Source organism: Stenella coeruleoalba (genome assembly GCF_951394435.1).
Source record: "Stenella coeruleoalba genome assembly, chromosome: 13".
NCBI lineage: Eukaryota > Metazoa > Chordata > Mammalia > Artiodactyla > Delphinidae > Stenella > Stenella coeruleoalba.
This window is the reverse complement of record NC_137159.1, coordinates 69337887-69361547: the sequence shown is the minus strand read 5'-3', so window position 1 is coordinate 69361547 and position 23661 is coordinate 69337887. Positions and strand designations below refer to the sequence as shown.

General features: G+C 48.5%; 1 protein-coding gene across 1 annotated transcript in view; it reads left to right on the top strand.

Annotated features, from left to right (window-relative positions):
* Positions 1 to 13798, top strand: part of DPYSL5 (dihydropyrimidinase like 5) — an 85993-nt gene extending 72195 nt beyond the window's left edge. Inside the window, exons 9-13 of the mRNA XM_079941024.1 lie at positions 4084 to 4225; positions 5395 to 5537; positions 7527 to 7734; positions 11473 to 11641; positions 13679 to 13798. Of these exons, the coding sequence (XP_079797150.1) occupies positions 4084 to 4225; positions 5395 to 5537; positions 7527 to 7734; positions 11473 to 11641; positions 13679 to 13764 (748 nt within the window). The 3' untranslated portion in view covers positions 13765 to 13798. The remainder of the gene's footprint in view (positions 1 to 4083; positions 4226 to 5394; positions 5538 to 7526; positions 7735 to 11472; positions 11642 to 13678) is intronic.
* Positions 13799 to 23661: the final 9863 nt, after the last annotated feature.

The following is a 23661-nucleotide window of genomic DNA, read 5'->3' as shown; positions in this document are numbered from 1 at the left end:
TCCCTCTTCTCATGGTGTCCCACGTGGTTTTCTCTCGTTGTACGTACCTCCCTCCTTCCGTGTGTTTCTCCCTCCTTTCTTTCCTCTTCCCCTTTTCCTTCTGCACCTTCTCCCGCTTTCCCCGTAACATCTTCCTCCAGACCTCCCTTTCCCCAGCTCTTCTTTTTCTAACACTGCTTTTCCCCATTCCATCCAGGTCTAAATAAAATGCTTTAATGAATAGTCTGAATTTGGTGGGACACAAACGTGGAAAGATTTTGTTTCGTTTTGCTTCAAATTCTTTCTTGCCTCTAGTGACATTTTGATACTGGTAAAGGCCATTGCTTTTTCTTCTCTGTTGCTTATCGAAGTCCAGTTCAGTTTAAAAGTCAGTCTCTTCCCCTCCCCACCCCCCAGCTCAGAGAATTAATAGGGGTTAGGATTAAAGGGGTGGCGAATTCCATTCCATACCCAAGCACGATCTGTACTCCTGCACTAATCGTCGCTGCTTCTCTGGCTAAAAGTGACTGGCCTTTGGGGCCCTCCTTGTATGGGGCATGTGCCCAGATACAGGCTCCCTTGAGTCACCCTCACGCAATCCTCTGACACAGGAGATGGAGTGCAGCTTGACGTCTCCTTCCCGTACCTTCCCGGCTTCCAGAACTAGCAATTCCCTGTGCACAAGAATCTGGCCAAGCAACTTAAGCCTGGCCACCTTCTACAGTATCTGGGGCCCAGAGCAAGCTCACACCGCTTTGCCACTCCCTACGGTGGGAGGGCAGGCTGGCCCCCACCCCTGGCTCTCCTCACCCAGAGGCTCAGGCAGGTGCCTGCTGCTGTCACCTCTGTTCTCCACAGGTGAACCTCTTGAAATGTCCCCTCTTGAGACTAGTTGGAGGAGAGGAAAGCACCATTCAACCCATGAAAAGAGGAAGAAGGGAGAGTGCAGGACTCACCATTCTGCCAACACCTCAGTCGCCCTCCCTGTCTTCTGCTTTTACAAGACCTGGGGGTGGTGATACACCTCTGTTAGGGTGATGGAGGGGGGTGTTGATGTAAGTGACCAGCCCCAGTTGGAGGTGGCTGTCGTTAGATAATGGGGCTTTTATCTCAACCACGTCCTTAGTTTTCAGTCCTGGTTGGCTAACAACTGGAAAATTTCCACTCCACATCCTGCTACGTTAACAGCCGAAAGAGCAGTGTGGGGCTTCCCAAATACAACTGGAGTGCAGGCAGTAGGGTCCCGGGGTGAAGGTGGCCCCTGGAGGGGCAGGATATGCTGTGGCACAGTGGCAGTAATTAAAGTCTGTCCCATAGTTTTGCTGTGATTCTGAGCAGTGGCAGCTCTGACAGATTTAACCAATTTGAGAGAGTAAAGGGAGAAATGCTAGATCAGCTCTTTCTTCTAAAAACGCTTGTTGTTGGGAAAAACCGGCCTCCTTTTCATCATCATCAACACAGCAAAAACAAACAAGTATCAAGAACCCACTATAAGAATTTGGGCTCAGTTCCAAGATCAAAGAATCTTTTGAAATACCTCTGCTTGCCACAAGCAAATTTACTGAAAGAACAAAAAGGTAGTAAAACTCCCAACCCACCCAAATTACAGGGCCCAAAGCCACACAAATTTAAATAGGCAGGGGAAGAAAAGTATTATTAATCGAATAATTCGAGTTTTTATATCTAGCCTATTTTGTCAAATTTATTTAAATTATTATTATTTTTATTTTATTTTATTTTATTTTTTTGCGGTACGCAGGCCTCTCACTGTTGTGGCTTCTCCCGTTGCGGAGCACAGGCTCCGGACGCACAGGCTCAGCAGCCATGGCTCACGGGCCCAGCCGCTCCGCGGCATGTGGGATCTTCCCAGACCGGGCACGAGCCCGTGTCCCCTGCATCGGCAGGCGGACTCTCAACCACTGCGCCACCAGGGAAGCCCTATTTAAATTATTTAACTAACTTCTATTCATTTAACTAGAATTATAATTTCATGTGAACTATTATGAGAATAGTTTGAATCCCATTTTTTAATATTTATTTATTTATTTGGTTGCATTGGGTCTTAGTTGCAGCAGGCGGGCTCCTTCGTTGCAGCTCATGGGCTCCTTAGTTGCGACTCGCTGGCTCCTTAGTTATAGCACACGAACTCTTAGTTGCGGCATGTGGGATCTAGTTCCCAGATCAGGGGTCGAACCCAGGCCCCCTGCATTGGAAGCTCAGAGTCTTAACCACTATGCCACCAGGGAAGTCCCCAAATCCCTTCTTTAATCAGTGCATATTGTAAACGTGTGCAGTTTTATAGAATTTGGAGCATAATTTTTACATTTTTAGGAATTTATGATTACTATAATTTTGCTTCTATGACATTGTTGGTGATAATTGGTACTATGCAAAATACTTGATAGAAAACCCAGACACCAATTATCATATTTCTATAAGAAAATATGAGCTGTTTCATAATGATCTACTTTAGGATGTGGTTTCTTCGAATATACCAGAGTAATGAGTACAATCTATAGATATAAGGATTTGTCCTTTATTTAAAATCTGACTTCTCAAAGGGATCAGAAATTTTTTCATTTGAACATATATATTTTTAAAGTACTTAACAAAAGGCAGTGGCGTTTTAAACTTTAAAGAGTAAGGATGGGTCTGTCATACCTCTCAGATTCAGGGCAGCATCAGGGGACCCCAAAAGCCCTTCTGGAATGTGCCCCCCCATTCACTCTTGCCTAGTAAGCACTTATTTGTGTAGGGGCCTTTTTAGAAAAGTGGGTGCTCAGTAAGACTTGTCAGTTAAAGCATGGGGTCCTGGGGTCCCAGACCCTCAACCCAGGACTCTGATGGGCATCTTCTGATCTGAGCCCTACCCGGGTGTCTGGAGGATCCCTGAGGAGAAAGTGAAAACCTAAAGATTCTGTTTATCTCTGGTGGGTTCTGCAGGTCTGGGGGATGTGGGGATCCCCAGGAGACCCTAGAATAAACCCTCTGCTCTGTGGAAGAGCCCCTCCCGCAGTCTCTGAGAGGGCCCAGAACAGCGCCTCTGGCGCAGGGAGCTACCAGCCCATGCCACAGAGTGGCATGCCATGTGCACTCTCACTGATGTAAGTCTCTGCCCCGAGTTCTGAGCTGGCCCAGAACCCCTCGAGAGCCTGGCCGTGCCTTACCCACCGTAGCCTCATCAACCGTCTGAGGACCATGTTCACAGATGGCAGCGGCGATGAACCGCTGGCATGTTGTTGCTGGTTGATCAAGGCAGACTTCTCTTCCGTCTTGTCCTTCCTCTTCCCTGCAGGGCCAGGAGAGCCCTCACCTCCAAGCAAAGCTTAACATGGAACTCGAGTGTTTTACCAGCACATGCGTATTGCCAGCAGGGCCTGGTGCAGGTTGAGGAGGGAGATGAGAGGGAGTCGGCGTACGGTTCTATGGAAGAAAAACTACCTCCACCCTCTCACTTTAGTTAAACTCATTTTTTTAAATTTATTTATTTATTTTTGGCTGCATTGGGTCTTCATTGCTGTGCGCAGGCTTTCTCTAGTTGCAGCGAGCGGGGGCTACTCTTCGTTGCGGTGTGCGGGCTTCATTGTGGTGGCTACTCTTGTGGAGCACGGGCTCTAGGCACGCGGTTTTCAGTAACTGTGGCACACAGGCTCAGTAGCTGTGGCACGCGGGCTCAGTAGTTGTGGTGCACGGGCTTAGTTGCCCCACGGCATGTGGGATCTTCCCAGACCATGGCTTGAACCCATGTCCCCTGCATTGGCAGGCAGATTCTTAACCACTGTGCCACCAGGGAAGCCCTTAGTTAAACTCTTAAGTTCAATTTTTCTCCACCCGTTAGTTCTCTTAACATCCAAAGACTCTCAGTGTCTCCCATGACGCTGGCATTCTGTGCCACAGTTGGCACACACGCTCATTCTGCAAATGTGTAAACTGAGGTTCTCACAGATAACTCGCTAGAGGTCATACAGCTATGAAGTGGCAGAGCCGAGATTGAAACCAGCTTTGCCGGGTTTCCAAGTGAAGGGTTTATCTCTGTCCCTGCCCCCACCCTCTGGGACCCTGGCCTCCCCTCCCCTTACTGGTCATGTCCTTCTCTCTACCCAGTGATACTCTGAACATTGTGGCGTCAGATCACCGACCTTTCACCACGAAGCAGAAAGCTATGGGCAAGGAGGACTTCACCAAGATCCCACACGGCGTGAGCGGCGTACAGGACCGCATGAGCGTCATCTGGGAGAGAGGAGTGGTATGTTCCCACGACCCCTCCCCACTCTGGGCCTCGGAAGAATTTTCACCCTTAGGAGGGCTGGGTCAACCACAGCTCCTGTTTCACTCAAATGGAAAACAGAAAAGGTCTGTTTTTTTTCCTGATCGGAAAGGTAATAATGCCTAGCATAAAAATTTGGAAAATACGGAAAAGTATTAGGAAAAAAACCCCATAATTGCATACTGGGAAATTATTAATATTTTGGTATATTTCTTTCCAGCTCTATGCATGTACTATACATTATTTTAATTACTGGGTTCATCTTCTTTTCATATAACAGTGTATTTTGAGTGTCTTCCTATATCAGTAAAAATTCTTTAAAAACATATTTTTAATGGCTAAATAATATTCCCTCCAATGGCAGTGCCATGTTTCAATTAATCCTTCCACGATGTTTGGAACTTTCAGCTGTTTCAAATTTTTGCTCTTAGAAATAATGCTGCAGAGAATCTCTTTGTTCATGAGTGTACATCAGCATTTCTAATTATTTCCTGAGGACAGATTCCTAGAAGCGGATTTCTGGGCCAAGGGATATGAACCTTTTTAAAGATCTTGATATCTTTTGTCCAATAATAAAGATAGAGGCTGGGACTTCATTTGAATACCTCCTGTTCTGCCCATGAAGAATAAGTAGTTTTGATCTTGACCTATCACAGATTAGATGCAGCATAGAGTATGAGGCCAAAGAGATTTGAAATCCTCAAGCTTAAACAACCAGCTCGGGGAAGACCCATGAGGCAGCTCCGGAATCCCCTTTGAAAAGGGTCCATGGTGCCTTCATGGGTGGGACGATAAGAAGCCTTTCCAGGAGAGAATATATGTCCCTTCGTGGATGCAGGGAAGCTCCTGATTTATCCAGAGTGAGTACCGAGTAGACCTGCTTTTACAAACAGGAGGTAGATTTGCACCAGGAAAGCAACCTTTTGGAACAAGGGCCCACCCGCCCCCATTGCTGCAAGAAGGAGAGAGGAGTAGCATGGAACCAAGCCTAGCAGGTTGGCTCATCTGAGATGATGCCCATGGCGTTGTCCTTCTCAGCACCATTGTTCTGACCAACTAAAAGCCCTCAGGCCAGGGTCAAGCGTGACCCAGGGTTTGAGGCACACACACAGGGCGTCGGTTGACCTAACACTTTTGCAATGTTTCAGGTTGGAGGAAAAATGGATGAGAACCGTTTTGTGGCTGTTACCAGTTCCAATGCAGCGAAGATTCTCAACCTGTATCCCCGCAAGGGCCGCATCATCCCTGGAGCCGATGCCGACGTGGTGGTGTGGGACCCAGAAGCTACAAAGTAAAGCCTGCTGCTAGTCTCCAGGGCTAGAGGGACTTGGGATTTTAAGGACCTTATATTACAGAACTCCAAAAGCATATCATCTTTGCACTACTTATAGCATAGAGCAAGATGACCCTAAGGTGTGTTCAATTCAACAAATACTTGAGGGCTTGCCATGGTCCAAGCACTAGGAATGCAACAGTGAACAAGAAGGGCTGAAGATCTGCTATAGTGCAGGTCCATGTGCACAGCACTTTACAGTTTTTCAGAGCTAGGTCACATCAACTATCTTGTTTGCTTTTCACACAGCCCCAAGAAGCACTTAAGCCTAAAGTTCTTATTTCCATTTTACTGTTGAAGAAACTAAGAGCAGAGAGTAGAGGGACTCCCCACATGACATAGCTAATAATTGGCTGAACCAGATAGATGTCCTGACACTCAGTTCTGGACTCTTCCACCAACACTCTGCTTCTCCCGTTGAGGGTGTCGGTCCCCTTGAGCACACAGCGCTTGATACCCATGGCGTTAATGAACACAAGATGAGTGGGTAAATGAAGTGAATCAGGAGTTATCAAGCCACAGGATAACTCACCAGTTATGAGCATCATCTTTTTTTTTAAATTAGTTTATTTAATTTATTTTGTTTTGGCTGCGTTGAGTCTTCATTGCTGCACGGAGGCTTTCTCTAGTTCCAGCGAGCAGGGGCTACTCTTCCTTGCGGTGCGCTGGCTTCTCACTGCGGTGGCTTCTCTTGTTGCAGAGCATGGGCTCCAGGTGCACAGGCTTCAGTAGTTGTGGCACGCTGGCTCAGTCGTTGTGGCTCGCGGGCTCTAGAGAGCAGCCTCAGTAGTTGTGGTGCACGGGCTTAGCTGCTCCACGACATGTGGGATCTTCCCGGATCGGGGTTCGAACCCCTGTCCCCTGCACTGGCAGACGGATTCCCAACCACTGCGCCACCAGGGAAGCCCCAGGGCATCATCTTTACTCAGAGATTTGAACAGGGTAATGGGAATTGTTTTTTAACGTTAAATTTCATTCAGTCACTCAACAAATCGAAAAGTGCCACCATTTGCTGAGCACTTTTCTAGGTGCACAAGCAGCGAACAAGATAGACAAAAATGTGCTGGGATTTTGAAGATAAAAAGTTGAATAGCAAAGAAACGCACCTCCCTGCTGGGATCCCCACACTGCTTCTCCATTAGGGCCCTTGAGAAGCCGGGTTCTGCATCCAGCCTGGGGCTGGTCCCTGCTGCTGCTGCAGGTGTCGCTGTTAGTGATTGCTATTGGCAGAAAGACCCCTAGAGTATAGCCCAGTGTATTAGTCAGCTAGGGCTGCCATAACAAAATACCACAGACGGAGGCTTAAACAGTAGAAATTTATTTTCTCACAGTTCTGGAGACTAGAAGTCCAAGATCAAGGGGTCAGCAGAGTTGATTTCGTTCTGAGGCCTCTCTCCTTGGTTTGTAGACGGCCATCTTCTCCCTCTGTCTTCACAAGGCACTTCCTCTGTGCGTGCACTTCTGGTGTCTCAATTCCCTCTTCTTATCAGGACACCCATTTGATTGGATTAGGGTCCACCTATATGACCTCATTTCACTTTAATTGGTTCTTTAAAGGCCCTATCTCCAAATACAGTCACATTCTGAGGTACTGGGGGCTAGGACTTCAACATATAAATTTGGGGGCACACAGTCCAACCTAGCCTTTGGGGGTCATCCCTTCCCACTGAGCATCTTCCCTTCCCACTGAGCATCTTCCCTTCCCACTGAGCATCTTCCCTTCCCACTGAGCATCATCCCTTCCCACTGAGCATCTTCCCTTCCCACTGAGCATCTTCCCTTCCCACTGAGCATCTTCCCTTCCCACTGAGCATCATCCCTTCCCACTGAGCATCTTCCCTTCCCACTGAGCATCTTCCCTTCCTGCTAAGTACCTTCCCTTCTGTTGAGCTGTGACATCTTTACCTCCTCTCAGAGCGTTCTCTCCCGCCACTGCCTTCCCACCAGGACCATCTCAGCCAGCACCCAGGTGCAGGGAGGAGACTTCAACCTGTACGAGAACATGCGCTGCCATGGTGTACCCCTGGTCACCATCAGCCGGGGGCGGGTCGTGTACGAGAACGGCGTCTTCATGTGCGCTGAGGGCACCGGCAAGTTCTGCCCCTTGAGGTCCTTCCCAGACACTGTCTACAAGAAGCTGGTCCAGAGAGAAAAGGTAAGGTGGGGGGGGGGGGGCGGAGAAGATATGTGGGAAAAGGTTGAAGGCCGCTGGCGGCGACATCTTATATGACTTTTAAATCTCAAAGATGTTCTCACTCTGTCTTTCCACCAAATCTTATTGCCTGAATAGTCACTTTGGGAACAATCAAAATAGTAGAAAAGGAGCACCTGTAACAAAGTAAAATTTATTGGGAAGGGTCCCCAACTCCCCGGGAGCCCGGGGATACTGTGAGGTGCTCATAGCTATCCCTGACATCCAGGCTTCTTGTCGTCCCTCAGGGGCAGGGGACTCCTGGCTTGGCCTGGTTGTCATATCTGCCCTGGAGATGCTCTTTCCCCAAACTCCCCACAGCCGCCCTGTAACTGCAGTAGGCTGGGTGGGCTTTGCTGAGTCTGGGCCCCCCAGTGAAGTGGTCAAGCCAGGTCTGGCTCACTGCCATGCGGGGGTGGCCTGAGGTCTTATCGTGAGAGTTTCATCCAGTCCTCGGATTCCGTAAACACCCTGGGTGTTCACTGAAGCTTGGGGCTCCACCTTATCCCCAGGGATACCGAACTCTGGGTAGAGTTTCACCCAAAAGGAGACTGGCTGTTCCCTCGTTGCTTGGGGATTGATTGTCCAGCCTTATCTTTGAGAGCTGTCCTGACAACTCCGGGTGCTGGGAACCAACTGCAGCCCTGGCCTCTGGGTGGAGAACCCAAATCATCAGAAAAGAACAAGTCTGACAAAACTGACAGGTGAAAGCATCATGAGGTTTCCCCTTCCCTTCCTCCGGCATAAAGCAATATTATTATGGTCCAAAACGCTCCCGCCTAGCTACTTCCAGATTCTGTCTCGAAAGGGTGGGTGTTCTTAGAAATATCATGACCAAGGGCCTGGGAGCCCCAGCCCAAATGCAGGTCTTCTATCAGGGAGCAGACTTGGATTACCTAAAAAAAAAGCAGGACTTTGGTTATCCCAGTATTCAATTCAAAAGCGAACTCAGGATCTCTCGGGTAGGTGAATGGTCCCATCTCCAATATGCTTCCCAGATGTGGACAATGGCAGGAGACCTCAGCCCCACCTCTGGGGGACGTGCCACAAAGAACTGTAAGAGCGACACATTCACACGCTACACTACCTGACCAAGGGTGGCAATGATTTAAAATAAGAAAACGGAAAATAACAAGTGTCAGTGAGGCTATGGAGAAATTGGAGCCCTCGTTCATCGTCAGATGAATGTAAAAGATGCAGCCACTTTGGAAACCAGTTTGGCAGTTCCCAAAATGTTAGCTATAGCGTCGCCAAAATAACCCAGCAATTCCACTCTTGGGTATATACAGAGTCAAGAAAAATGAAAATATGTGTCTTCACAAAATCTTCTACATGAATGTCATAGCAGCGTTATTCATAAAGGCCAAAACGTGGGAACAATGTACACGTGCATCAACTACTGAATAAACAAAATGTGGGCTATCCATACAATGGAATATTATTCAGCCATAAAAGGGAGTGGAGTGCGAATATATGCTACATACAACACGCGTGACCCTTAAACACATCATGCTAAGTGAAAGAATCCGGTCACAAAAGACCACATGTTAAATGATTCCATTCGTATGAAATGTTCAGAAGAAGCAAATCCATAGACAGAAAATAGATTAGTGGTGGCTTAGGGCTGGCCAGAGGGGAGAATGGGAGTGACTGCTCACGGGGACGGAGATTCTTTTGGGGGTGATGAAAACATTTTGGAATGACACAGTGTTGGTGGCACAAACCTGTGAATTACACTAAACACCCCTGAAATGTATTCTTTTAAATGGCGAATTTTATGGTATGTGAATTATATCTCAATTTGAAAAAAAAAAAATCTTTAAACAGTTCTGTGGCTTTCCCAAAAAAAAGATGTTTTAGTCAGGAAATAGGATCAAAAGAGGGCAGAGAAAGCGTTTGAAGCCCTTCTAAAAACCAACCTGGGACTTCCCTGGTAGCGCAGTGGTTAGGAATCCACCTGCCAATGCAGGGGACACGGGTTCGATCCCTGGTCCAGGAAGATCCCACATGCTGCGGAGCAGCTAAGCCCGTGTGCCGCAACTACTGAGCCTGTGCTCTAGAGCCCACGAACCACAACTACTGAGCCTGCGTGCGCCTAGAGCCCGTGCTCCGAAACAAGAGAAGCCACCGCAATGAGAAGCCCGCGTGCCACAAGGAAGAGTAGCCCCCGCTCGTGGCAACTAGAAAAGCCCACGTGCAGCAACGAAGACCCAACGCAGCCAAAACTAATAAAAATAAATAAATAAATAAAAACCAACCTCACAAGAATGTCAGACAGATACCAATTCACATCAGACCGCTCCTAGGGCCAGACATAGTGGAAGAGCTCAGCTTCTAGGACTGATATAAATTCAACTCAGAGGCCCTTTATCCAAAGCACTTATAATGACAACATAAGGTCCTCAAGAGAAAGCCAATTCTATTCCCTATTCTCTGGTATAGCCCTTATGTAACAGAATGCAGGTACGCAAAAAACTTCATTTCCCCCAAATTATAAATAAGCAGTCCCTACAGAGCAGGGTCCTCAGGAAAGAAAGTAGCTCTGGGGTTGGGACCAGTGTATAAAGCCAAAGCAAGGGGCTGCCGGGAGCCGGGTCCTGCCAAGGTCACTCACCCAGGATTCACCAGGTCTGTACTCCCACCCTTCACCCCCGGAACCCCAAAGTGCAGCCTGGTAAAGGCTAAAACACTTCAGACCAGTTTTGACATTCTGAGGACTGAGCTCAACTACAGATCTGTTGGAGAATACAAAGGAATATGTAAGCGGAAGAGCCTTCCAGAAATCACCCTTATCTGTTGTTTCTCTCAACAAGGTCTTCAGCAAGCATTGTGCAGCAAGGAGATTGAGGTTATGTCCCTGAAGAGTGCCTGGGGTGTAGATTATTTATGCTGCCCCTTCAGACCTTATGCACACACTCCAACACACTTCCTCTCGCAGCAGAACTTTGTAATATGATTAAGCCCCGAACTGACCCCTGCAATAATAACAGCTGCTGGTACTTACATGTCACTCACCGTGTGCCAGAGCTTTACGTGTTCTATTTCATTTGATCTCATAACAACTCTGTATTCTTATAAATAAGAAAACACGCACAGAGAGGTAACATAACTTGCACAAGGCCACACAGCTTACACGTAACAGAGCTAGGAGTGGAACCCAGGCAGTCTGGTTGTAGAATATAGGCTCTTAACTCTATTGCCTTTGTGAGTACAAAATTGACTACTATTGCTGCCGGGGGACTAATCTCCAAATCAGCTGTATTTAGCCTCTCTTCCCACAAAGTTGTCAGATCACAATAAAAGGCCTGGCCTCTTGACAGCCTGGCAAGTGAGGGGATGACATCGCTCCGTGTGAGGGGTGCTCTCTAAAGCTGAATACCTCAGAAGTCTACCCGCTACCTTGGGAAACATTCCACCCATGTCAAGGGGAGTCAGTGGGTATCTCTACGCACATGCATGCAAACACTCCCACACATATGCACTGTTTAGGAGGTACAAGCGGATTCTCTACCCCTGGGTTCAAGGTGTAGGAAGGCTTTGTCACATGCAGTAATTTGGGTCCTAAGAACAGTGGCAGCTTCCAAAGTCTTATCAGCCATCAAGGAGGCTCTGGTGGTGGTGGTGGCTTGGCCCTGAGGGTTGATGCTGTCTGTGCTCTGATGGCATCATCTTTTCCCCTTTTCTGCTCTCCACCTTCACTAGACCTTAAAGGTGAGGGGAGTGGACCGCACTCCCTACCTGGGGGATGTAGCTGTCGTTGTGCATCCTGGGAAAAAAGAGATGGGAACGCCACTCGCAGACACTCCTACCCGGCCTGTTACCCGACACGGAGGCATGAGGGACCTTCATGAATCCAGCTTCAGCCTCTCTGGTAAGAGCAAGGGCCACTTGGCCTGGCACCTGCATCTCCACCACAGTGAGGGGACAGGAGGAGGGCAGAGGGACTAGGAACCCCACCCCTGCAGAGGGGTTTATGCTGCTTTCCTCTCCATCTTCTCCCTCCCTCCCCGATCCCCTGCCCGGTGATGACTGCTGGGCCCCATGTTATAGACACACAAACATTGGCGGGCGGGGAAGGAGGGCTCTCCCAGTCCCCGGGCACCAGCCACTCTTAACAGGCCATGGCCCTTTGGGGCCTTTCCCCGTGGTTTCTAAGTTCAAATAGTTTCATCCCTTGAGATATCTTGAGGGCCCTGCACATAGGGATGCCCCAGAGACGATCTGAGCGCAGAAGCGTTAACTCTGTGCTACGTGGATCTGCACCCCCATTTCCCACCCCACTCCTCAGCAGCCTTGCTGAAAGACGTGGTATTTCCCTTATACCCTTTCCTCCCTCATCTTAACCTCAGGTTTGCCACCTTCTTTTCTGCCGGGAATTGTACTGTATGTAATACGATATAGAATATATGGGGTGTATCTATGCTTAGAGACTTTATCGTCGACAGCGTGTGTCCCAGGTGCTCGGCCGTAGTTAAAGGTGGGGGTCATGGCGGCATAAACGGTGAGCCTCACTGGAGAGCAGGCAGAGACGGTAAGATGCCTTGGTCCTGCAAGCAGCTTTGCTGGAAGCCATGATCCCTACTTGAAAGGGGCAGAGGCCGGGTCTCACTGAACGGCCTTCACGACTAGCCCTGGCGCAGACCGAGCCTCCGCTCTGCAAGAGCCGTGCTGGGGCCGGAAGGTGAGAAGAGCAAGATCCTGGGGGAGGTGAGACGCAGCCACAGACTGTCCTAACATGAGAGGCCGAGAACTAAACCAGGGGAGAGCCGGGGGGCACGGCTGCCCGCTGAGCTTCCTCTGTGCCCAGCCGTGTGCTGGCCGCAGCTCAGGTGGTTCTTGACTGAGGAGCTGACCGCCTGTGGAGAGGGGTCCTCTCCACCACCCTCCCCATTGTCTCAGAGCCAATCTCATTACGGAGATAACTTCGCCCCCACCCTGAGGGCCACTGCTACTCCCACCAGCGATGGGACTGAGTGCAGGGAGTCAGAAAGGGATCTGCGGGGTGGAGTGTCAGCGGGAGCCCCGGCCTTGCCAGTCCAGGAGGTGTAGCTCCCCACGGTTGCCTGCGTCTGCCGCTTCCTGCAGCCGCCAGCCTCGGGAGAAGCAGCAAGGCCCCCAGAGCTGCGAGCCCCCTCTGGCCCCTGGCTTCTGCTCCTACCCAAGTCTCGGGCAGAGCCAAGACTGGGCGGAACTGCTCTCAGGTTCAGCAGACATCAGGCAGCCTCTCACCTTCCCTCCGCCCCAAACCTGGTCTGTTCTAAATGGGACAGGCTGAAGGATGTCCCATCACACTCCCTGGGGCACAGTCCTTCTTTTCTTTTTTCCAATTTATTTATTTACTTATTTATTTATTTATTTTTGGCTACACCACAGGGCATGTGGGAATCTTGTTTCCCCGACCAGGGATCGAACCCATGTCCCCTGCAGTGGAAGCACGGAGTCTTAACCACTGCACTGCCAGAGAAGTTCCCAGGCCTTCTTTTCTAAGTCTCGGGACTTCGAGACGTGAGGGCCTTTGGGGTGCCGTTCTCTGATTTTCCAAAGCAGTGGCACACCCTTCCTTCTCGCTCTCTTGCTCACTGAGGCATATGTGCAAAGGTCCACTTGCTAACAGGCATCTCCCTGGTCCGTGTGCTTGGCAAGAGACCATACCCCCAGGGCTGGCAGCAGTGAAGGCAGCGTAGCAAGGCAGTTAATCATGGAGGCTCTGAACCAGGAAGACCTGGGTTCAAGTCCAGGCTCTACCACTTAAACGCTGTGTGACATTAGCCAAGTTAACTTCCCTGAGCCTCAGTTTCCCCACCTGTAAAATAGGATGGAGTTGGATTGAGGATTAAATTAGATCCTAAGCACGGAGGACCTGGTTTTATTACCCAGGGGAGCTCACCCTCTGCTTCCTTCCTTGCAGGTTCTCAGATCGATGACCATGTTCCAAAGAGAGCCTCAGCTCGGATCCTCGCTCCCCCCGGAGGCAGGTCAAGTGGCATTTGGTAAAGGCACTGACCAGCCCCCTAAGTGAAGATGCACCACTGCCACCAGCCCACACGCCTTCCGGCCACAGCTGCAGGGGGCGGGAGAGGCCGGGCTGGGCAGCGCACCACCTGAGGGGGCCCCGGGACACGGGGAGCCCTCCCCATGTCTGACACGTGATTCACTGTGCTTCGAGCCGACCCTAACAGGCACTTTGAGATGTGTTCCTCCTGCTGCAGTCCTTTCCTGCCTTGGCCTCGGCAGGCTTCCCGGGGGCCCATGCTATGCACAGAGCCCAGTGCATAGAGCCTGGCCCCGCCCCTCCTCTCACACCCGCCTCTGGGCTGGCCTTGGGAAAGCCCGACCTTAGTGCCCTGCCCCTGGCTGACCCGCCAGCTGTCCAGAGCACTTTAGCAGATGTGTTTTAAAAGAAAAGGACTCCCTCCCCCATCCCCTTCGGCCCAGTGGTCACTTTCCCCAAGTCAGACAGGTGTTAGCATCCCAGCCATGCCCAGGACATCCGGTTTTTCCCCACTCATCTCCCGCCCCTGTTTGGTTGTGGCTGGGACACTCTGTGCCCTTTGCCAGCTGCTTCCTCTCTGCCACCCCCCAGAAGTCCCAGGCCCAGAAGGGCTGGCCGGGCGGGCATGAGGCTGGTGCCAGGCGCGTGTATATGATTTTGTTTTGCACGTTTGGTTTGCGCAGTGGTTTGGTTTGACTTGTTTGTGCATCCTGTGAAAAATGACGGTGCTTCGTGTCACTAGCATAGCATAGAAACAGGAATAGATGTGGACCTTAGGAGATGCTGCTTCGACACCAACCAGACAGCCTAGGGCACCGATGACAGGGGTGAGAGGGGGATACTGGACTCGCAGGCCCTTTTTCTCCCTTCCTGGAGTCTTCCTGCCCTTCCCCTCCCCTCCTGGTCTAGTTTCCTGCATCCTGAGAGGGTGCCCGGGATGCTGGCCCTGCAGACCTTCAGGGAGCAGGGTGGCCTTTCCCATCTCTGGCCCTGGTCACTCCCAGCACTAACGCCACACACACACACCCAGCCGCCTGTACGCTTCCGCCTACTGGACCAAGGCCCCGCCGCTCATCCGTGTGACTGGCGAGAGGCCTCATGCCTGCTAAGAGAGATGGGGGTGGGACTAGATCCGGGTGCGAGGCCAGGCCAGCAGGACCTGGTTGTAGCCCACAGCGCTGCTCCGGGGCTGCAGTCTCCTGTGGTCAGCACCTCACCCTAACCTGCCTGTGGCCTCCATCTCCTCCCAGTTGGGCCCTCCCTGCCTCCAAAGCTCCAGGTGGTTTCCATGGAAACACTAGAGGCTGCCCTTGCTGAGCCTTGTTCCCCCTCGGGGAGTGACATCATGTTGCACATTTGGTCTGAGCACCCGGGCTGACACGTGGCTCCTGGTCTCTTGGGCCGGTGGTCATACCCGGCACATTTCTGTAGTGCTTTTCACGTTGTCAAAGCCCTTTCATGTATGAGCTCTCAATTGCTCCTCACAACAGCTAAGTGTGTATTATTCCCCCCATTTCACAGCTGTGGCCCAGAAAGCTTAGGCCTTCTGACTCCAGAAATGTCCAGGACTGCCCTTAAGAGCTTGGCTGGGTACCCTAGCTGTGGACAGGAGGAGTGGAGTGACATCTCTTGCAGATCCCACCTGAGAGTTTAACCAACTAAAAGACTTACTCTCCCAGTAGGCATTCTGCTTTGTTTTGCACAGGTAGATAAATTTTTCTTGTAAACAAACTGACGCGTATCACTGTTTGAGCCAGAGCCAGTTACTTGTTGGAGGCCTGCCCTGTGGTTTGAGCTGTCCCCACGTCCTCACTTAGGAGCTGAGAGGACTGAGACAGTAACCCAGGAAGCAGAGGCAACAGAGACACTCATGGAGGGTGGTGGCCATGGGGACAGTTGGTGGGGATCTGAGCCTAGGAAATTGTGTGACGCTGACCCCGTGGTACAGTGCGCATCATCTATCCCTTTCAGCCCTTGCTGGGTCATGGGCCTTGGGCAGATGCCAAAGAGCCAAGCAGTGGTGGTGGCCAGGGGGCAGAGCATCCCTGCTTGGGCTAGGAAAGCTTTACCTTCTCTGAGTGCCTCCGCCCGAGAGATGCGTGGTCCGTGGCTCTGGGAGACCACATGTTGGTGTGGTCCATCGAAGGCCTTCCACTTCATTCACCCCCGACCCTTACATAGACCCACCCTTGCCCAGGAGCTTCTAGATGAAAATCAGAAGGAGGTTCAAGGAACCAAATGAAAGGTCACCCCCCGCCACCCATTCCCTGCCCCTGTGCCGAGCTCCAGCCAGCCCCATCACCAGCCCCATCGGCTCTTGGTTGGAATGAAAAGGGTCTCTGGTTGCACTGAATGCAGCTCTCAAACTGGTCTTGTACTTGCTGAATAAATACTGTTGTTCTTGCCTTAGCTGCTCTCTAGGTTTGTGGGGTTAAGTTACCAGAAAATTGTGCTACTGTGTGTGTGTGTGCGTGTGTGCGCGTGTGTGTAGTGCTAGGAGTCCACAGTAGGTCTCGGTCAAGCCAATGCCGTGATGAGGGCTTTTCCGATACTGACCCAGAAACCACAGAACCACTCGGAAACCCAAACCGCCTCCAGCTGCCCAGGTGGCAGGCACAGCCTGGGGTCGGGATGGAGCCTCCAGCACCCAAGTGACTTCCTCACTCCTCTGTAAATGTCATGGTGCTAAGATTGTGTCAACCCCATGAGGACACGTGGTCCTGTGCTCTGGCCACCTGACTGAGGCAAAAACAAAACAGCCCGACTCGTTGTGTTCTGGTGCAGGTTTGTATTAAACTGTAGCTACTTCTCACTTGGTCTCAGTTGTGTTTCTTCAAAGAAGAGGGGGCTTGGTAGGGGGCCTCTTCTTCCACAGTGGCTGGGATGGGGCTTCAGTTGCTAAAAAAGTCAGCTTTGGGTCTTCACTTGTGTTAGGTGGCAGGTGGCAGCTCACTGGGAGGCCTGAGCAGAGACTGAAGATTAAAAATGCTAAGAGATGGGAGCCTCAGTGGCCCAACAGCTAGTAGTCAGGCCTCTCCTGGTGGGAGCAAAACCAAGGTTTTTGGTGCCAAATATCCCAGGACAAGTTTGGGCTGAGTTCTCTGAAACAGGAATAATTAGGGGGAGACATCAGATACAAAAGGCAGGCAGGAGTGGGGATGGGACTAGGCTTTCCCCACCCACCCTTTGGTAACCATTTTGGAAACCCATAGCCCCGTCTTCACACTGGAACTCTTGGCTGTTGGAATCATGGTCTCACAAAATCCCATTTCAAAGGACTGTACAAGGCCAGTGTGTCTTTGAAGGACCTGCAGGCTGCTCCCTGGCTCTCCGGAACCCCACCTTTTGCATTGGCCCATTGTGCCTTCAAACCCTTCCATCTGCATCAAGACTAATCTACCTTCTCTTAGATCTCAGCCAGAGGTTGGGGGGCTATCTGATCAAACACTTTCACACTAAAGAGTGAGTGAAATTGTTGCTACCAGTACTATGGGGTCACTTGTACTTCTTAGCCCCAAAAAACAAAACCTTAATGAGGGAATTTTAGGTAGAATGGGGAAATAGTTGGGAGCCGGAGAACCTTCTCAGTTCTCACCAAATAAGCAACCCTCCTGCAAATAAGGCAGCCCATGACCAAAAGAAATACCCAGAGCATTGCAGTTAGGACAGAGCCCTTCACTGTAATGAAATGAGCTGTGTGTATAAGTTCTACTGGGGTTTCGGAGCCAGATGGAAACACCATTATTGGGCTTGTGAAGGATGCCAAGTCCCTGGGGTGATACTGGGCCAAAGCACCTGTGTTACCCTGTTTCCCCATAGCATGCATGGGAGCACACCAGAATTTGATTAACTGCCAAAAATCCTTTGTAAGTGTTTGAATGAAAAATGGCATGGCAACTCATTTGGCAGGTCATGTGCACGGTAGCAGGTGGTTTATAGAAAAAAAATAAATAAGATACCCAGGAAGACACTGGTTGCCTTTGTACGTATGTAGTCGTGGGAAAACAAAAGACCACAGACTCAGACTTTAAAAGTAACACTTGATCGTTTGTAAGAATCTGCATTTGTGGAAACTGAACCAGCCAGCAGCTAAGCAACCATCACCCTCTATTTCTTCACTCCAATTACAGGCTGACTCTTATATACAGGTACAACCTAACACTAAGAATTGCCTTGCAGTTGTTGCAGTGGAGGAGGATGGGCCTCATGACACCAAAGTTATAAAGAAGAAACCTCACGATACACGGGCAGCGTAGACCTTCTAGTCCTAAGTTAACAAACGGCTATTTGACCGTGTTGCTGATAACACATTTGAAAGGGCTCTTAGTACTTTTCCAGCAAAACATTCAAGGATCTAACATTTGTTGATACTTGATACCATCTTATAATGATGGCAGCTGAGTTCTTCACCTGCTTCCCTTCATATATTTACCAACCACACATTATACCTAGAGGTAACTTGTCCGGGTTTGCCCAGACAGTCCTGGTTTAAGTCTATTGCCCTCCAGAATAATTATTATTAGCGCCCCCTTCACTTTCAAATGTGTCTTGGTTTGGACAATAAATTTTTTGGGCATCTTAGGTACGCCTATATGTTCATGAGTTTATTAATATGCTTGTCAGGAGCCAAAAGTTTTTCCATCACTGAAAGATGGAGGGCAGGGCATGGTGAGAGGCGAGGAAAATGGGTCCTTTTTCACGGGTGAGGACTGGAGTTTCTGGTGACGAGCTCTGAATCTCCGCACAGCCCTCGGAGGCCTCGTGACGTCTCAGTGGCTGTGGATGCAGCAGTGGTAAAGGCCTGGGGGCACTTTCCTAGCTTTTCAGTTTAGCTTATAGACCTTATTATTCCATTAAAAGTTGTAAGCCTACCAAATTTTATCATTTACTTTTTTTTTTTCTTTTTTTTTTGCGGTACGCGGGCCTCTCACTGCTGTGGCCTCTCCCGTTGCGGAGCACAGGCTCCGGACGCGCAGGCTCAGCGGCCACGGCTCACGGGCCCAGCCGCTCCGCGGCATGTGGGATCCTCCCAGACCGGGGCACGAACCCGCGTCCCCTGCATCAGGAGGCAGACTCCCAACCACTGCGCCACCAGGGAAGCCCTCATTTACTTTTAAGGGGACTTTGATTCAATTTATAAACTTAAACACATTATGACATTTTAAATTACATTTAAAATTCTATTTCCTTTTTAAATAACTTTCCCAAGTACTAAATAGTTATTACCAATCTGACAAACTTAGAAATATAGTGAGCTTAGAGGTTTATTAGATATTTCTTTGCTGAGCATAAATTTAGTAAGTTTTTGACATAAATTCATGTTACACATTTTAAATTAGTTCTGGGGCGCTCACTGTAATAGGCCAAAATTTCTTTTACAAGTATGACATAAACTACCAAATACGCTCAGATCCTCTCTCTCGCTCTCTCTTTTTTTTTTTAAATTGAAGTATAGCTAATTTACAATGTTCTTTTAGTTTCAGGTGTACAGCACAGTGATTCTGTATATATGAGTTTCCAGACATAATCAAGACATTTCTAATTAATGGAAATAATGCGTCAAGAGCTAGCAAGAGAAAGGCACTAGCTGCATACAAAGAATTGGAAACTGAAAGCTGATTTGTCAAAAAAAAAAATACTAGAGGATGGAAGATCATGGAGTATGTTTTCTAAATTTTAAGGGAAAATAATTTCCAACCAAGATTTCTACACCCAACCAATCTGTCAACCAAGTATCAGTGAAAAGTCATTTTTAGACATGCAAGATTGAAAAGTTTGACCTTTCTTGTACCCTTTCTTAGGAATCCATTTGAGGGTGTGCCCCAACGTATTAAACTGTAATAAAAAATAGAAAGACATGGGATAAAGGGAATAGGAGATTCAACGTAGGTAAGAGGATCAGGAATGGTGTAGAGGGAAACCCCTGGAAGGCAGCTGGGCAGCAGCCTAGAAGACAATGGGTCCGGAAGGAGCAGCCCTGAGAAAACCCTGACCAGCAGGCTAGAAAATCCATTTGGTCCAGTATTCGCTCTTTTGTCACAATGTGCTATAAATACTTAGCTGAAAGAGGTTCTAAGAACAACCAGAAAGTATCGCCCTGCTCTTGATAAAAGAGAACAGAAGAAGAAAAGATGATTTGCAAAAAGAATGAATTATGGATTCTCTGAGTTTGGGGCTTCCTTACACACATCTAATTTAACCTCTGCAGAAATTTCTACCACATCCCTGACAGATCGTCTAGCCCTCAGGATCCAGGACATTTAGTCCAGTGACAGAGAAGCTCCTTCCCCAGGCATACTATCCCACTCCCCCAGAGCTCTGTTTGTTCAATATTACTTCCCTAATTGAAATGGAATTCTGTCTCTCTGCACCTCATGCCCGCGTGCCCTATAGCTGTTCCCTCTGGAGGAGCACAGAGCAAATGGCCACCCCATTCATGTAACAGCTCTTCCCATATGTGCACTTCATAGTGGGCTCCGTCCTGCCCACGCCACTCAGGTTTCCTCTAAGCCAGTAGTTCTCAAACTCCGGCTTTGCCTCAGAATCACCTGGAGTGCTTATTTAAACACAGCTCACGGGGCCCCGCCCCAAGAGCTTCTGACTCAGTAGGTCTGCTGTGGGCCAAACATTTCTACAAGTTCAGGTGCGCTGAGAACCAAACTTTGGGAACCAAAGTAAGCAAACAGCTCCCCTTCTGTCAGCTGTCGGTCCGTGGCATTGTTTTCATGCCACTCATCCTGAAATGTGGCACCAAGCCTCCAGAATGGAGGTTCTGGTGCTTTTTTTTTTTGTCCAAATTATTTTTATTTATTTTTTAACATCTTTATTGGAGTGTAATTGCTTTACAATGGTGTGTTCATTTCTGCTTTATAACAAAGTGAATCAGCTATACATATACATATATCCCCATATCTCCTCCCTCTTGCGTCTCCCTCCCACCCTCCCTATCCCACCCCTCTAGGTGGTCACAGACCACCGAGCTGATCTCCCTGTGCTATGCGGCTGCTTCCCACTAGCTATCTATTTTACGTTTGGTAGTGTATATATGTCCATGCCACTCTCACTTTGTCACAGCTTACCCTTCCCCCTCCCCATATCCTCAAGTCCATTCTCTAGTAGGTCTGTGTCTTTATTCCCGTGTGTCTTAACCCACAATGACTCCCTGGAGACTGCAAGGAACAGCCTGAGGGGCAGAGGGCCCTGGAGAAGTAAAGCCCTAAGAAATGACCTCCTTTGGTGAGTGAGCGCCTTCAGTTCCTGGGGGGGGGCGGTGCAGAGCAGCAGCTGTACACTGAAAATGCCAGGAAGGTATATCTTCCCCTGCCCCTTTCCACTGTTGGGCTGGCCTACTCTTCTATCCTCTTTCTGCCTTGTTCAGCCTTTCGCTGCTCCCCAAAGTCCTGGGTCCATGAGATGGCCCCTGGCCACAGTACTACCCATAAAGGCCTCCAGGTGGCGCTTTAAGCTTATCAGTGCCTGCTTCTTTGGCTTAAGGTGCCAAAGCTGACCTAACCTAGGTGAACTGGTAAGGCCCAAGAAAGGCCAATATGTTCAGGTCGCCATGGCCTCAGTCCCAGCCCCCAGAGCAGCTTGGGATAAGGGCAACCTTGAGTGTGAGTGCGGGGACATAGCAGCCCTTCTGCTACCAGGAGAACCCCTGGGGAAGTTGTCCCTTTCAAGGCCAAGGTCTAAGCTAAAGTTGCAAGATTTAACAAAAATACAGGATGCTCAGTTAAATCTGACTTTCAGATAACAAGTAATTTTTAGAATTTTTTAGTGTAGATATGTCTCAAATAGTGTCTGTGGCATGGTTATACTGAAAAATTATTTGTTGTTTACCTGAAATTCAAATTTAACTAGGCATCTTACATTCACGTGGCAACTCTAGGTTTACGTTCATGAGTTTTACATCTTCCATGTAGTGCGTGCTTATGGAATATCTGCAAGCATGTGTTAGATACTACAAAAATGAATCAAGCGCAGCTTCTGCATTGAGAGATTAGTTTGGGGAAAGTACATATTGAGAAATAATTGTAGTACAGAAGGCATAGGAAGCATGGGATAGTGGAAGTTTGGGGTTTGGTGTTGGCTTTAGGTTCCGACCCGGCTCCTGACGTGCGCTAGCTGTGTGACTTTACTTAACCTCTCTGGGCCTCTACTGTTTATTGTGAAAATGGGAATGATACCAACCTCAGGAGGTGACCAGGGAGGTTATAGGAAATGGTACGTATTTCATGCCTGGCTATAGTAGCAGCTAAATAAATGCTAATTTCCCCTTTGTAAACAAGAAATACTGTGAGAGAGAGACAAATAAAAGTGCCAGAGTAGCAAAGAGCTTTACCTGCTTTGAGAAGGTCTCTATAAAGAATGTAACACTTCAGTTTTTAAATAAAAATAACAACTGATACTGTCTACTGAATGCCCACAGCATGCCAAGCATTGTCCTAAGCACCTGATAAACAAGATCCCACCTAATTCTTAAGTCTCTGAGGCTTTTACTACTATTATCCCTACTTTACAGATGAAGAAACTGAGTTAAATAGCTTGCCGTAGAGTTAGGGAGTGATAGATTTAGTATTTCAACTCAAGTCCATGTAGCTCCCAAACCTTGCCTTAACCTCTGTTTAATGCTGTCTTCACGTGAATTGGCCCTTGACATTTGAGGTGGGGATCGCTACGAAGAGAAGCACGATTTGTGTCCACTGAGCTGCAGAAAGAGTGGATGCTGATGCAAAAACTGGGGCAGGTGAAACAGAAGAGTCTTGGGAGATACATGCACCCCAATGTTCATTGCAACACTATTTACAATAGCCAGGACGTGGAAGCAACCTAAATATCCATCAACAGAGGAATGGATAAAGAAGATGTGCTACATCTATACAATGGAATATTACTCAGCCATTAAAAAGAATGAAATAATGCCATTTGCAGCAACATGGATGGACCTAGAGATTGTCATCCTGAGTGAAGTAAGTCAGAGAAAGAGAAATATCATAGGATATCACTTATATGTGGAATCAAAAAAAGGGTTCCAGTGACTTATCTACAAAACAGAAATAGAGTTACAGTTGTAGAAAACAAACTTATGGTTACCAGGGGGTAAGGGGGGGAGGGATAAATTGGAAGATTGGGATTGGCATATACACACTATTGTATATAAAATAGGTAACAAATAAGGACTGCATAGCACAGGGAGCTGTACTCAATACTCTGTAATGGCCTATATGGAAAAAAACATCTAAAAAAGAGTGGATATACGTATACATATAACTGAGTCACTTTATTGTACACCTGAAACTAACACAACATTGTAAATCAACTATATGTCAATAAAAAAAAAAAAGGTCCTGGGGCCTGGAGTCCACCTCAGACTCACGCAAGTTAATCCAAGCCTTTATCACCCACCTGCTCATCATGGTGGGCATTTTCCACCAAAAGCAGATTACAAGATAACATCTTGTAATCTAAGCCACTGGTATAAAGGTGCTATTCAAGCTGGATACAGTAGGTAATTAATGTCCACAGGAGGTTTGTCTTAAGACCTTTGCAAATTCTAAGTTTGCATATTTGCTCCTATATAATGTATCAGGGTATAACTGAGGGGGAGAATCAAGTGACCTCTTGACCTTAATAAGAGTTTGGTTACTATTGATAGTTACCATTTATTGGGTATTTACTGTGTGTCAGGCACTGCCAGTCATTTTTCATACATTATCTCACTTAACCATCACAACAACAAATGAGAAAAACCAAGGCCCAAGGTCGCATAAAAGAGGAAATATTGGACCCAAGGCTTGTGCAGCTCCAGCGGGGGTGGGGGTGATGGTGTTAGACTCGCTCTCTAGATAATGTCACCTGCTTCAAGTCTTGGGATTAAAAGTTATTCCTCAGCAAAATTA